General features: G+C 44.6%; 1 protein-coding gene across 5 annotated transcripts in view; it reads right to left on the reverse strand.

Annotated features, from left to right (window-relative positions):
• Nucleotides 1–13,127, reverse strand: part of AKAP13 (A-kinase anchoring protein 13) — a 222,086-nt gene that overhangs the window by 97,585 nt on the left and 111,374 nt on the right. For all 5 annotated transcript variants that reach the window (XM_069866963.1, XM_069866962.1, XM_069866964.1 and 2 more), the window contains 3 exons: nt 11,651–11,840; nt 5,608–8,491; nt 1,064–1,137 (listed from right to left, as the gene is read on the reverse strand). In XM_069866963.1, coding sequence (XP_069723064.1) covers nt 1,064–1,137; nt 5,608–8,491; nt 11,651–11,840 — 3,148 coding nt within the window. The remainder of the gene's footprint in view (nt 1–1,063; nt 1,138–5,607; nt 8,492–11,650; nt 11,841–13,127) is intronic.

Here is a 13,127-nt window from a genome sequence, read left to right on the forward strand (position 1 = left end):
TAAAGAGCTTTAGTGCAGGATGAGCAAAGTTTTTTTGGTGCTCCACCCTGTACCATCAATTCATCCCCACAGTATTTTTCTCTTTTAACAGCTTGATAATGGTTCGCTAACACACAAACGCAGCTGCTGAACGGCAACGGGCACCAACATAGGCTGCAAGCAATTTAGCATTTACAAAACGCTTTCCTTTTCAGAACAAGAAACTATATACAAAATATAGGAGCAAATGCAAATCCCGCAGGGAAAGGCAAGACCAAAAAACCCAGCTCCTGATAAAGCAGAATATGAGGGGTGCTTTAGACCAAAATTATGCTCCTGTCAAGCCCAATATTATTATTTTTTTTTAATCACAGGCAGTCCTTAAATGTGCCACCACATAAGTAACAGAAAAACAATAACAACTGATTTTTGATCCCTGGTCTGGCCTTACGTATAGCCTTATACATACAGCCTCACCAACATGAAGAATATGAGGTTTTCCCTATATTTGATAGTTGCACTTATCCCATTACTAATTTTCCTTCCAGGAAAGGCACTAACGCTCCCAGACAATGATGCTTCTAGACATCACAGCCTGTGCAGGCACCAACACTGACAGCAGCTACTGTCCCCTCTGCCAAAAATTCCCTGGAAGGGCAAAGCCTGAGAGGGGATGTAGAGACCTATCACGACAACATATATATGGCAGCAGTACAGTGACCTTGAAGGCATTGTCAGTCACCAAGTAGCATCACCAACCCCAAGCACATTACAAGGTATCGCTTTTATGAAATTACATACAAATCTTAGTACAACCCTGCCCCATGAGGAACCTTTTAGGTCAATCTCTATGTCACTGAGACAACATAAATGTAGCTTAATCCAGTTGTTGAAAAAAGCAAAGTCTGAAAGGGCTCATGCTATTTTTAAAAGGCTAAACCAACATCACGGTGCTGGACACCATTCAGCTTTGCAAATCCTACAGAAAAGAAACCAACAGGCTATGGGGCCACTCACAGCAGTGGCAGCGTTTCTTTAAAAAGCACAGAAAAAGACAAGGTGACAACATGTAAGTGGCACTCACCACTTCTTCATGGGCTGCGCTCTCGTGATCTTTCAGAAAATCCACTTCATCTTCAGTTTTCATTTCCAATTTTCCTGTGAAAAACAGAGGTTTTGCACAATTTATAAATAAACTTCTTTCAGTGCTGCTGGTATTTTTCTGTTTATTCAAACCAGCCTCAAAAAAAAAAAAAGAAAAGAAACCTTACCCTAAAACCCCGTCTAGAAGTCCATTTGACTTCTAACATCTGGTTTAATTCCCAACTTTGCTGCTTGTTTGTTATTAGTTTTAACAACTGTCATATCTGGGACTAAAGGAAACTATGCAGCAGCAGCAAGAAGAGGGTAAAATCCTGAAAAGCTCGAGGTGAGGCTGAGCTCATCTGCATGTGTTTGCCCATGCTTTCTTGTCTCCTATTCATCTAGTTTCCTTCCTATCATAACCTGAAGATAATGCAAGAAACCAGCCTTGCCTTCTCAACTGGTACTTTAAGCATTTTAAAAAAAAATTACCAGCTTCAAAGATGCACCCACCTGCACTGTCTGAAGGATGACCAATTAGGTCCCTGGACTACGAAAGTAAACCATTTCCATAGTTTATGATGTCCCAGCTGATTCTCCCCTTCCTCATGCTCCTGTGATGGTGTCACCACCACAGTGGTACAAACATCGTGTCCTAGCTGCTCTTTCTGCCCAGCAGAGACTTCACTAGTCACTATTTTCCCTGGGGTTCCCCTGTGCATACATTTCCCTGGCATTAAGTCAATATCTTGATACTCTTTCAACCCTAAGCTAATGACTTATGACACACAGGATACTTCCAGAGGAGTGAAGTGATTTGACCAAAGCCACCCAAGTGGAGAGTGACTGTGTTAGGGCTAAACCCCCTCTAATCCTGCTCCCTCTCTCATTTCTACTAAAAACAAACACTGGATGGATGACAACACTTTCTAAAGGGCGACATATGTTTACAGTTATTTTACCCATTCAGGGATTTAGCAAGAGGAACCTCCCATCTTCACAGAGAAATTGCTGTACCAACTATCACCAATGGTTTTCCATTGGCATTAAAGTCTACTCTTGATTTTGGCACTACTTAGATTTGCAATATTCTTTTGATAAACTAATCCAATATAATTAAGTCAAACTGGCATGATTTTGTTTCAGTTAGATGAGTTTGTGGATAGATTCTCAGAATTCAGATGTAATACTACAAATTTCTGCGAGTCCCATTTGTCAGCAAAGCAGAGATCGTGGTTTCAGCAATACCCATGATGTTTGAGATCTTGTCCCAAAGACAGAACACACGAGGAAGCAACCTGAGGTCTTGGTCCAAAGACAAAGCGCACAAGGAAGATACCTCTAGTGTGCCGAAGACAGGAGAAGCAAGCGGTTAAGAACTGGAGAACCAAGCCTTGTGAGTTGGGATGAAATTCAAGGCAGCAATTTTTTGCACTCTGCCAATTCTTCCTAAACTTCTATTAAGAAACATATCCCAGGCAGAAAGCACTATAAATGCTACCACAGAGGACTTTGGGGCAAAGAGCACCTTATTGCACGTGTGGTATCATCAGTGTTATTTGTTAGCGGTTAATCCTGCTGCTCTAACAGGAGAAGGAAATTGTATAAGTGCTTTTCCATAGGAAAAAGCCATTGATGAGAATGAGATGAAGACTACTAAAATTCCAAATACTGTGATATTCTTCTACCTGACAATGAATGTTTTCTTTAAATGTTGAGATCTACAAGAGATACACTAGGGATACTTCTCCCAGGAGAAGAGCTAGGGAGCAATGATTATAGTATTTGTTAATTTAAGATACCAAACCCCAATCACACAACCTAACCTTGCCAGGGTCGCTTTCTGCCAAGAAATCACATCTACTCAGAGCTGTTTTGTCAGCACAGACACATACCATATCTTCTCTTTTCTTCTTAACCAGCCTGTCTACTGTGGTATGATTTCATATGCTGACTGCCTGCCTTCTTAATGAGTAGCACATATCTGTCTGACTGGCAAGTAAGGTGCTTGAAGAACCCATTACTGAGCTGCAATGAAGTTCTGAGCTCAAAGCTAATAGCTGCCTTATAAAAGTAGTATCTTGTAGCCTTATCACCTTCCTTCAACGTTGCGATCAGTCACTAAATATTTGTCTGGATAAGGCAACTACCTTTGGGGTCTCTGTTTTAGGGGCAGGCTGGAACTAAGAAGCAGCAATGAGATAAACAGGTATATATTTGGGAGCAATTTCACAATATAAATTTAAAAAAAACCCTAAGAGCTTAATGACTTGGAGTAATTGCAACAGCATCATCAGACAGTTACATCTCTGATAAATTAGCATGACAATAAAACCCTCCGACCACACACGCTTCTGAGAAACAGCCTCGTGACCTGCACTTCCTTTGGGAAGGGTTTGTTGTAGTTTATCAAAAAAAGATCTGATTCATTCTGTTGAGCACTGATGAATCCTGCATGGCTCCAAAATACTCTGTGCATGCCCAGGCTGCGGGGGAAAACTCCCAACACTGACAGAGCAAAGAACTGAAGGCTGTCTCTGAACTTGTACACAAAACACACTGCCCAAAGCTTAGACATCAACATGAAGAATATACACAACAATAATAGTAATAAACAATGAATCTGTTTCCTTGAATTATTGCCATATCAGAGTTCTAGATGCTGCTTTATAGGAGGTAAATTTCAGAAACACTTCACGTAGTGTGCTTGCATTCATAGCAGTCGCCTGTCTCTGCTTTAAGCTAATATTCTACTTGGTGTTCCCTAACATTTTGCTTTTGAGCAATCCTGAAGTTCTTCAAGAGAAGATACTCCAGATGAAATTTTTCTTTGTGCAGCATCCCATTGCACATAAATAATTCTTCCTTATGGAGAGGACAGACCATTGTATTCCAAGACCTTTTAGCCCTAAGTCCTTATGCATTTAAAATCTGTAACTGGATCATCTCCTTCCTCCACCTCTTTTTGTACCCTTCTACAGAATCATGCTTTAATATTACTTCTGCTACTTAAGTTACTGTTTTATTGGTCTGTTTAGGTCCTTTTCATTTTAAAACCTCGCCTAGACAACATCATGCCTCCAAGAATACCAGAGATAAAGACCTGGAGCAGAGCAGGCAGCTCCCAGGAGGAGACCTGCCAGGTATTGACTTGCAGCCACTCCTGTCCCATTGAACTGTCAATCCACCACAGACCAGCAATAAGTTATTTCTGAAAACAGCTTTCTAATCCACTAATAATCTCCAGACTAACGTTTACTGTTTATCTCCCAGTAAAGTTTTTAAAAATCCTGAACTCGAGGAAAAAAGTATTTGCTGGACCCACCACTGACACCACCCCCCCATCAATCCTTTCCCCTGCCCCCAGTTATGCTATCACATATCAGAACAAATGCTGTGCCATCATCCCATTCTGTGTTTACAGTGAAGAAACAGCTAAACAGCTCCCAGCCTTAAAGCAGTGAAATAGTTTTATAGCTGTACAACTTCATGATTTATATCATGGCAGATTTTTTTTTCAATTGTTTAAGTTTTTGTTTGTTTGTTCGGTGCTGGGAAAGCAAGAGCCACTGTACCATTTTCTCATAGCAAAGAAAAAAATGGCAACTGAAAAAGTTCAGCTGCTTCTGTTGACAGCTGCCTGAACAGGTGGAATATACAGATCAGATTAGCTCCATGTTTCAGTAGCAAATTCACCTACAACTTAATTCCAGGCTGGAGCAACACACTCATCTTCCATTCATTTTATTCTTTTTGCAGTTACCTGATGATGTCTTTTGTTAGCTCCTGTCACACAGGCACCAGGCGTCTATACTGTCCCCCAATTCCCACCGCTCTCCCCAATCACCAGTCATCTGTGAAGAACGCCAGTCCCACTTCCCAGCCAATTGCAGCAAGCAAAACTCCTCATCTGAGTTCCAGTACTGCTTAAATACACTGGAAAACACCACCGGCTGCTCTGCCTGACAAAAAAAACGTTGCAGCCCGGAAAAGGTGGTGGGGGGAGGGCTCGCTGGCTTTTTAAAATGACCTAATACCGCCAATTAGGAAGTGGCTGTGTGCAGTTCAGAAGGACACTGGCAGCTGTTTGAAGTAGACAAGCAAAGAAAACGCAAGAGAGCCCCAGTGCACCCTCTGACTCGATGTTATCAAAAATAAATGGGAGAAGTAAAGGAATAGCACCAAGCAAACAAACTCTCATACCCAAATGAAAACATATAACTCGATGATACAGGAATTCAAATAGCTCCCTTCCATTCATTCCTTCTCCAGGGAGGATTCACATGCTACAAATTCTTCTGCAGAAGTTCACAGGAGATGATCTCCTGTCCTTACTTCCATTGCCAGATAAGCAACATGCATCTGAACTGAAATTTTTAATATGTGACTTCAGATTTCTTCTCTCTTAGAACAGCCCCCAAACACGCAGACTTCCTCTGCAAGGCAGGCCTCCTGCTTTTATTTCCCTTCCTTTGCTGATGAGATGCTAAAGGCACATCTACAAAGAAAAAACTAAAAAGTAGGAAACTGAGTGATTTTTCCTACCTGCAACAGGTTCAGCTCGTTGCACTGCTGGCCTGATGTTCTTCTTTGTTAAGGAATTTAAATCCATTTCTGCATTAAGGCTGGCTCCCACATCTACTGCAGCCTGGGGCTCAAGCCCCATTTTTTCAGTGGCTGGTAAATCAGGAGAACAAGGTGTCTCTGCTGCAAAGACCACTGCATCAAAACTTTTTACCATTTTAGGAACTTTATCCAGAGAGGAGCCATCATCTTCTGAAATCAAACTCTTCACTCCCACATTTTCCAGTGACTCAATAGGATGTAAATGGCATGAACACGGTGAGAAGGGCGATTCGGGTACAGCTCGGCTTTGCTTTTCATTGAGGTCAGCCAAGACTTCCCTCTGAGCTGCTTTTGCACTGGGACCAGCATTGGTCTCAGCGGTTGGATAAACAGTGTCAGTGCTAGAGTCGCTGTCACACATGGGCTCTTCCGCGATGGGCTGAAGCGCTGCCCGGGGAAGCACACTTTCCATATCCTCCTGCTCTTCCGGATATGGTCCAACAGGGGTTACTGACACCAGCCTCAGCACGTCTTTACCTTCACTGGCATCGCTTGAGGCTCCCATTTCCAAAGCATCCTTTAAATCAGGAGTGCTGCTGTGTGGGGAGATTTGCTGTTGGTTTAGACTGGTATCATGTGCTCGGTTAAGCCCCACATCTGGACAAGGGACACTCTCTGCATCCGGTGACTCGCCCGCCAATGTGAGTCCATGCATTGTGTCTTCTTCTGCACCCACTGCTCCAGTCTTGCGTGCTTCTTTGGTGGGGACCATTCCTTTCAGCCCAGCATCCACATCGGGGCTGCCTGCCGCAGGCCCCCTCTGACTGCAGGCAGCAGGTTTCACAACAGTGGCAAGATGTTCCTCTGACAAAATTTGCCCCTGGTCACCTGTACCAGCCTCCTGGTCAGGCTCAGCTTTGCCTCCTTCAGCCTGCTGCAAGAGACTCTGCTCTGGAGAGCCCTCATCCCCTGCATGGTCCCCAGGCCAGCCAGCTCCACCAGCTACTCCGTCATGCTCCCCACCGCGCTGCTGGGCAAGCTCTGCTGATTCTGCTGCTGCCGCCACCGCTTCCTGGTTTTGTTTAGATTCTTCATTATGAATTACAGAGGGTGTGCCTACAAAATTATCCTCTGTACCGTCTGCGGCCTTGGCACATGGAGCTAATCCAAGGTCGTTACCTTGCAAAGCTGCCTCTTGCCTGGGGGGTGCCACAGCATCTCCCTCCTGACTTGCAGCTGGTCCCTCTCCTCTGGGTACAGGAGTGAGTGATTTCATCTCGCTGCTCAGTCCTTCCTGCTCCGAAGCACTTTCTGCTATCTCTGCTTCTGTTTGTGCAGGCTCATTTTCTGCTAGGCATGCGCTTGCGGTCTCCGGAGGGAGTGATACAGGCTCATGTTTGCTCTCTTGAGCAGCATCGAGTTTTAAGCTGTTGTCCATTTCATCTTTAATGACAGTTTGATCAGCAGAAGGGCAACAGCTAGCAACTTCCTGAGTCCCATCTGCAGAATCTGCGCTTCCTCCATCTCCGCTGCTGGTGGTATCAGTTCCTGCTGGCTCCTCTTCATGGGCCTCACTGTCCTCTGTTGCTTCGGCTACATGTTTGCCGATCTGGCAACAAGCACGTTCTGCGCTGTTTTCATTAGATCCACCAATGTAACTGTTTTCAGGTTTTGCATCAGGGCCATCAATTTCCACACTGTCTTCCAGTGAAAGCAAGCTGGATTCTCTATCTGTGCAGCCCACTTCCAGCTGCCCTTCTTGCTTCCCACTCTTTCCACTGCCATGGGTTTCCAAATCAGGGCCAGGCTTTGAAGCACACGTGGGAACCTTCACTCCGTTCACTGCTGGCAATGCTGCAGTGACATCTTGCCTTATGGCAACACAGCCATCACCTTGGCTTTCCAAGAAGCCACTGTTTACCCCATCAGTGCGTAAGTCCACTCCAGCCTCTTTGTTACCACCAGTCTTGCAAAAGTCAATGGAGACATCCGCAGTGTCACCATCTGCATTTGTACCGTCACATGCCGGTACCAATCCCACATTTGCATCCTCCTCATCTGTACCCTCAGTGCCATTAAAACCACTGAGTAAGGGCTGAGCAGCATGGACTGACTCCTCCTTAGCTGGTGATTGCTCTTCTAGGTTTGTAGTCCTTTCACCGTTCTCAGCCATCCCATTCCCTACCTGTTGCCGGCCTGCAGCCCTCTCAGCTGACCCTGTACAGTTTCTGCATTCAGTCTGGCCCATAGGCACATCCACACCCTCCAAGGAAGCTGAGGCTTCACCAGCAGTTTCAACCACAGCAACAGTACTGTCAGCTGCACGCTCCTCAGCAGCTTGTGCTTCCTGATGGGGACTGTCCTTACTGCACAAGCCAGCTTGATCCAAACCAATTCCAGCAGATGTCATTCCAGATTCTTCATTTGTATTTCCACAGGATGGAAGATTTACGGCACCATTTACACTTGCACACAGGCTCACCGTGCAGTGCTTCTCATCTGATACAGTCCCAGAGTCTTCAGCAGAGGTTGGCCCCTCCTCTTCCTTTTTACTCAACGACACTGTATTTTTACTTTCACAGAAGCACTCTAGGCTCTTTGCATCCCCCACACTCAGGAAGTCATTCATTACATTATTAAAAGCTCCCAAACTCTTACTGTTGCATTTCTTCTCCTGGTGGGTTTGGTCTGAGAGCTGCCCAATGTCCAGGTGACCAAGATCAGACGGACTTTCCAGCCTTCCTTCTCCTGCCATTTCTTCTAGGCTCTGAGAGGTAGTGGCTGAGTGACCATCTGGCTCTGTTCCTTTAGCACAGCTGTCTCCAGAATCTTGCAGTAGAGGCTCTGTCTGCTGCCTTAAACTCTACAGAAAGACAAAAAAAAAAAAAAAAAAAAGATTTCTTTGCTTTGTCACACATTCACATTGTCTGTCCCATCATCTACAAGATCTATATCTCTATAATCCTATTTGATGTAACTTCTGCTCCCTCTGTACCTCTACCTGGTGTCCTGCAGGACAGAGTTATTCACATGCTGCAGTGGGTATTTTACGCGTTGGTTTTGTTACGCAGTAATTATTAGAATGACAAAAACAGTGGTTGGAAAGAGCGTTCGGAGGCCACCTAGTCCAGCCTCTTGCCTGAAGCTGGACAATCATCAATGTGACATCAGATCAGCTATAACTTTGCCCTGTGAAGTACCCACCACCTCTCTGGGCAATCTGTTCCCGTGCCACACCACCCTCCCACAAAGGATTTCTTCCTTACAGCCAGCTGTACGCTTGAAGCTGCAAGTTTGTCCCTCCACGATCTGCCACCACTGAGAAGAGTTGTAATCTTTGTCCTTCAAGCAGCTGTAGTCATGGTTTTGGAGTGCATTTAAATTCAAGATCAGTAAACAGCAGAATTAAATCTACCAAATAATAAAAAAAATATAGGTCCAGTCCCAAAGGGCTTGAGCAAACGCTATTTAAGAGCAACTTTAGATCCCTGCTCGATGGCACTCCTCTATTCTCATCAGCATTGCTCAATTTTCTCTGTATCAATGGAAATGCTCCTTCAGACACGGGAATTGGCTGACGATGTTCAAACACCGCCACTTGTCTCTTACTCCTAGAACTGAACTAATAATCAAATCTATTCCTAAGAATTGCATGCATAATTAAAAATCTGAGATTTACTTCCTAAACGGAAATAAAAATTTTTAAACCATGACATATTATTAAAATTAACACATGCATTATCAGGGAAGAGCAGCAACGTACTCAGTTCCACTCTAACCTGCACCTTCCTTACCGAGTACCTGCTTTGGCAAGTATCCCCCAGGCTTTTATAGCTGGATATAATCAAACCTTGATTTAAAAAGAACCATCTGTTTCAATATTGTCTTTCTTATTCTCTTTGCTACATATCAATGATCACATCTTAGAAGAAGTGATTTGTTAAACTAACAAGCAACATCAGTCCTTCAATCTACACCCCACAGAGCTCCCTTGATTTTCTGTGGTGAGCTGAGTTTTGCACTGTAAGCTTTCACAGGTCACACTGGTTTCTCAGTAAGCGCCTGTGACTCCACAAATACAACACTCTAATGAATGTTTTCACATGTTATTTTTTTGCATTTTTGTAAAAATACTCAAAAAAATATACACATCCTAGAAGCCAAACTTAAACAGGTCCCTGCAAATGTTTAAGACTCTAGTTCTCAGAGAAATAATTTCATACCAAAAATGTCAGCTGAAACATACCTTTTCTCCCTGAATATTAAAAAGGCCAATACGGTAATTGATAGGTCTCTTATTTAAACTAATCCTATTAACCAGCTCCCTTACACGTTGTCACCTATGCCAGAGCTCCCTGGTTTTGAGGTATCCCAAGACAGGTTAGCGCGGGAGGCAGGCAGTATGACATCTCCATCCATCATGCAGCACCAGGGATGGAGTGCAGGGCTCCACGTGCTGTGGTACCCACAGGCTGCAGCTACTTTTTACAAGGGCAAACAAACAGGATCAAAAGGCATGCTGGCTGTCTGGTGGTTATCACCCCACAGCAGAGCACGGAAATGGAGCTGCTGGTTCCCAGCCAGGACAGACAGACACAGACAACACAGCCATGACGGACAGACACAGACAACAGTGACGCTTGCTTGGGAACAAGCAAGTTTTTCGAAAGGAGGGGCTGTGGCAGCCCCAGCATCCTCATGGTAAAGTCATTCTGCTGATAGCCTGAAAAATAGAGCTGCCTCCAAAGGAAGCCAACTGGCTTTTAACTGACCCGAAATGAACCTAAATGAAATAATTACAGGGCTGCTTTCCAAATCCAAATCAGATTACATGTGAAGTGAAACAGTGCTGGAAAGAAAAAGTCTAAACATAGCCTTTTCTGATTTCACTGTCAGGCAAAATGTACCCATCTGGCATTTGCACAAGCAAAGAAACAGGGAGCTGGACGTGCCTGCCGTGCTCAGTGTCTTTTGATGGAAAGGGGAAGCAATTTCACAGTTAGCTTGGGTTTGCCACTCATGCCACCAGTTCCTGTTGAGATTGGAGTTAACAAACATCTCAGACAAACAGAGAAGGGTGAAAATGGCTCAGGGTGGCCCAATATTTTTGAATGGACCCCAGCCCACTGCCTGCAGACAATAATTCTCCCCTTCCACAGTTAAAGGAACAAAATATTCTGTTATTTAGATACCACACCTCTGTAACGGCAGATATATGAGCTGATTAAGGAACACCCACAAACGATGGCTGCGCAAGATGCACAGATGTTTCTGAGAATTGGCACAGAAGTGTACTGCTGTTTCATCTTCCTGTCCAAACTGAGTCCCTGCAGCACTGATTTTAAAGCAGCAAGAGGAAGCCCTTCCAAAGCCCCACAGCCCCTGTGGTCTGACCATCATAGGATCTGAGAAGAATGCAGTTAGGGGACCACTATAGACATGCACCCTATATGGCCAGAGCAAGCTTGTTCTCCAACTCTCATACCAAGGTGCTAAGGAAACATCAGGTTTCTCCATCACTTCCCAGAGACCTTCCCCTCAGACTCCTCTCTGACCCTGAACTTTGATGTACCCACCATGCACAGCCCCCACAGATATAGCCCCACAGCCTGCCTTATGCTGCCTGATAGCTGCCAAATACCTTGGAGGGACAGCCCGCTCCCAGGGAAGCTTCCCTGCCCACTCAAGTGGGTCTCAACCCAAGAGAGAAGGCAGAAAACAAGAGCAGGGAGAGCCCATGAGGACAAGCAGAGCCAGCATTGCACAGCCTCAATCATGTTTCTCTCCTTTCAGACAAAATTTGCCCCCTTGTATAACTTTAGCAGATCTCTCAATGCTCAAAATAGAAGAAAGTGGGCAGGTGCCCATCTAAACGTTTGCTGAAGACGGCCAGAGAAAACACTGAGGCAAATATATGCCAAAGAGTGCCTACTCGGGGAAGTTCTCCCCAGGTGCCAGGCTGCTTGTAATGCAGCAACCAGCCAGCTCTGCTTTTCTTTCAACACCTCAGCCTTTTCCTTACCATGTGCTGGCAGCTCTGCATGTGCATCTGAAGGTGCGATATGTCACTCTCCCAACTGGCCGCTACATCTTCCTTGGCTTCAGCTGTCAGCATGTAAACATCAAGCCCACGATGGTGCTTCACACTGTAGTCCCCTGAGTGCACAGTGTGAGACAAGGTGCTCCAGGAGTCCGGTTCCCTGGCTTCCTCTCTGCAATAAAACAAGCGCAGGTTAATCTGCAGGCAAGGAGGGATGCTGCATTGCAGGACACACACACTGTTCTTCACTCTGGACAGTCATCTAATCAACAGCCCAAGTGAAACAGAGCACTGGCTCCAGGGCCAGACAGACAAATACATATGCGTGCATCTCAGTCTTGAAAATTAATATGATTTATTTTTATGCAAGCCACAAGCTTTATCTCAAGGTCCTCTGCCGCTAGAGACCTGGGTGGTTTTTTTTAACCCAGACTATGAAAGACTAGCAGCAAAGGGCATAATGATTGCTTTTAAAAATGGAATTTACTGCAGGTGAAGATCACCAAAGTAGCTGTTGTAGAAAAACAGACACCTGAAAGACAGACTGCAGAGGAACAGCTTTGAGGAAATGAGGATTATTACGATACAGATCTACAATTTCTACACTGAAACCAGCATGCTACTTCACAAATACCCAACAGATAGCAAATTGTAGCAACTTTTTCACTCCTGAAATGAATTTAACTTGCTCTGTGAAACTGTGTAAGATGTTCTCAATGTTGTAAGACAGCCATCCTTCTGCAGCAGGGTCACGGATTTTCTTTTTATCAATCAAAAGAAAAAAAAAAAGGAAAAAAAGATGTTGTTGTAGATCAGAATGAAAAAATAACTCAGCAGTTCCATACATTCAATTCAGTCATCTCTTTTCCAAGTCAAGCCCTAAAAAGGGGCAATGAATAAATATTTATCTTATCAAGGTGTTCATCTAAACCTTGAGATTTACAGATTTCATTTTGAATCAGAACTGATTCAGGAAACATCTGCCACAACAGGCATTCCCAGGTCTCCCTCTGCAGCACAGCTACAGGTTACCCTAGAAGTGGCCTGGGACAGAGACTGTGTGCAAATAATTAAGGAATTTAAGAAGGTACACATACAGAAGTACACACCAAGTGTAAAGTTGCGCATAGCATACAGCGTCTTTGACGATTAGTTCCTTATTTTAACAGGAGCAAAGATTTCTTCTAATGGGCAAGCAATGCCCTGGGCTCAGGCAAACCACAGGGCTACCTCTCCAGGAAGACAAGCAATTTAGAAAGCAAAGTTATAATGAACAAATAATGCCACGATTGGCAATAGGAATGGATAGAGGAGGGTGGGGAAACAGTTGGACGGTTCCTCAGATGGCAGAGAAATCGGCGCAGACAACAGTGGCTTCAGTGGCTGCCTCGGCTCTGCCCTGGCACAACAACCCATCCCGTCCTGTGACTCATCTGGGGCTAAATCTGCAAGGAAATTC

The sequence above is a fragment of the Phaenicophaeus curvirostris genome, chromosome 12 (assembly GCF_032191515.1).
Source record: "Phaenicophaeus curvirostris isolate KB17595 chromosome 12, BPBGC_Pcur_1.0, whole genome shotgun sequence".
Taxonomy (NCBI): Eukaryota; Metazoa; Chordata; class Aves; order Cuculiformes; family Cuculidae; genus Phaenicophaeus; species Phaenicophaeus curvirostris.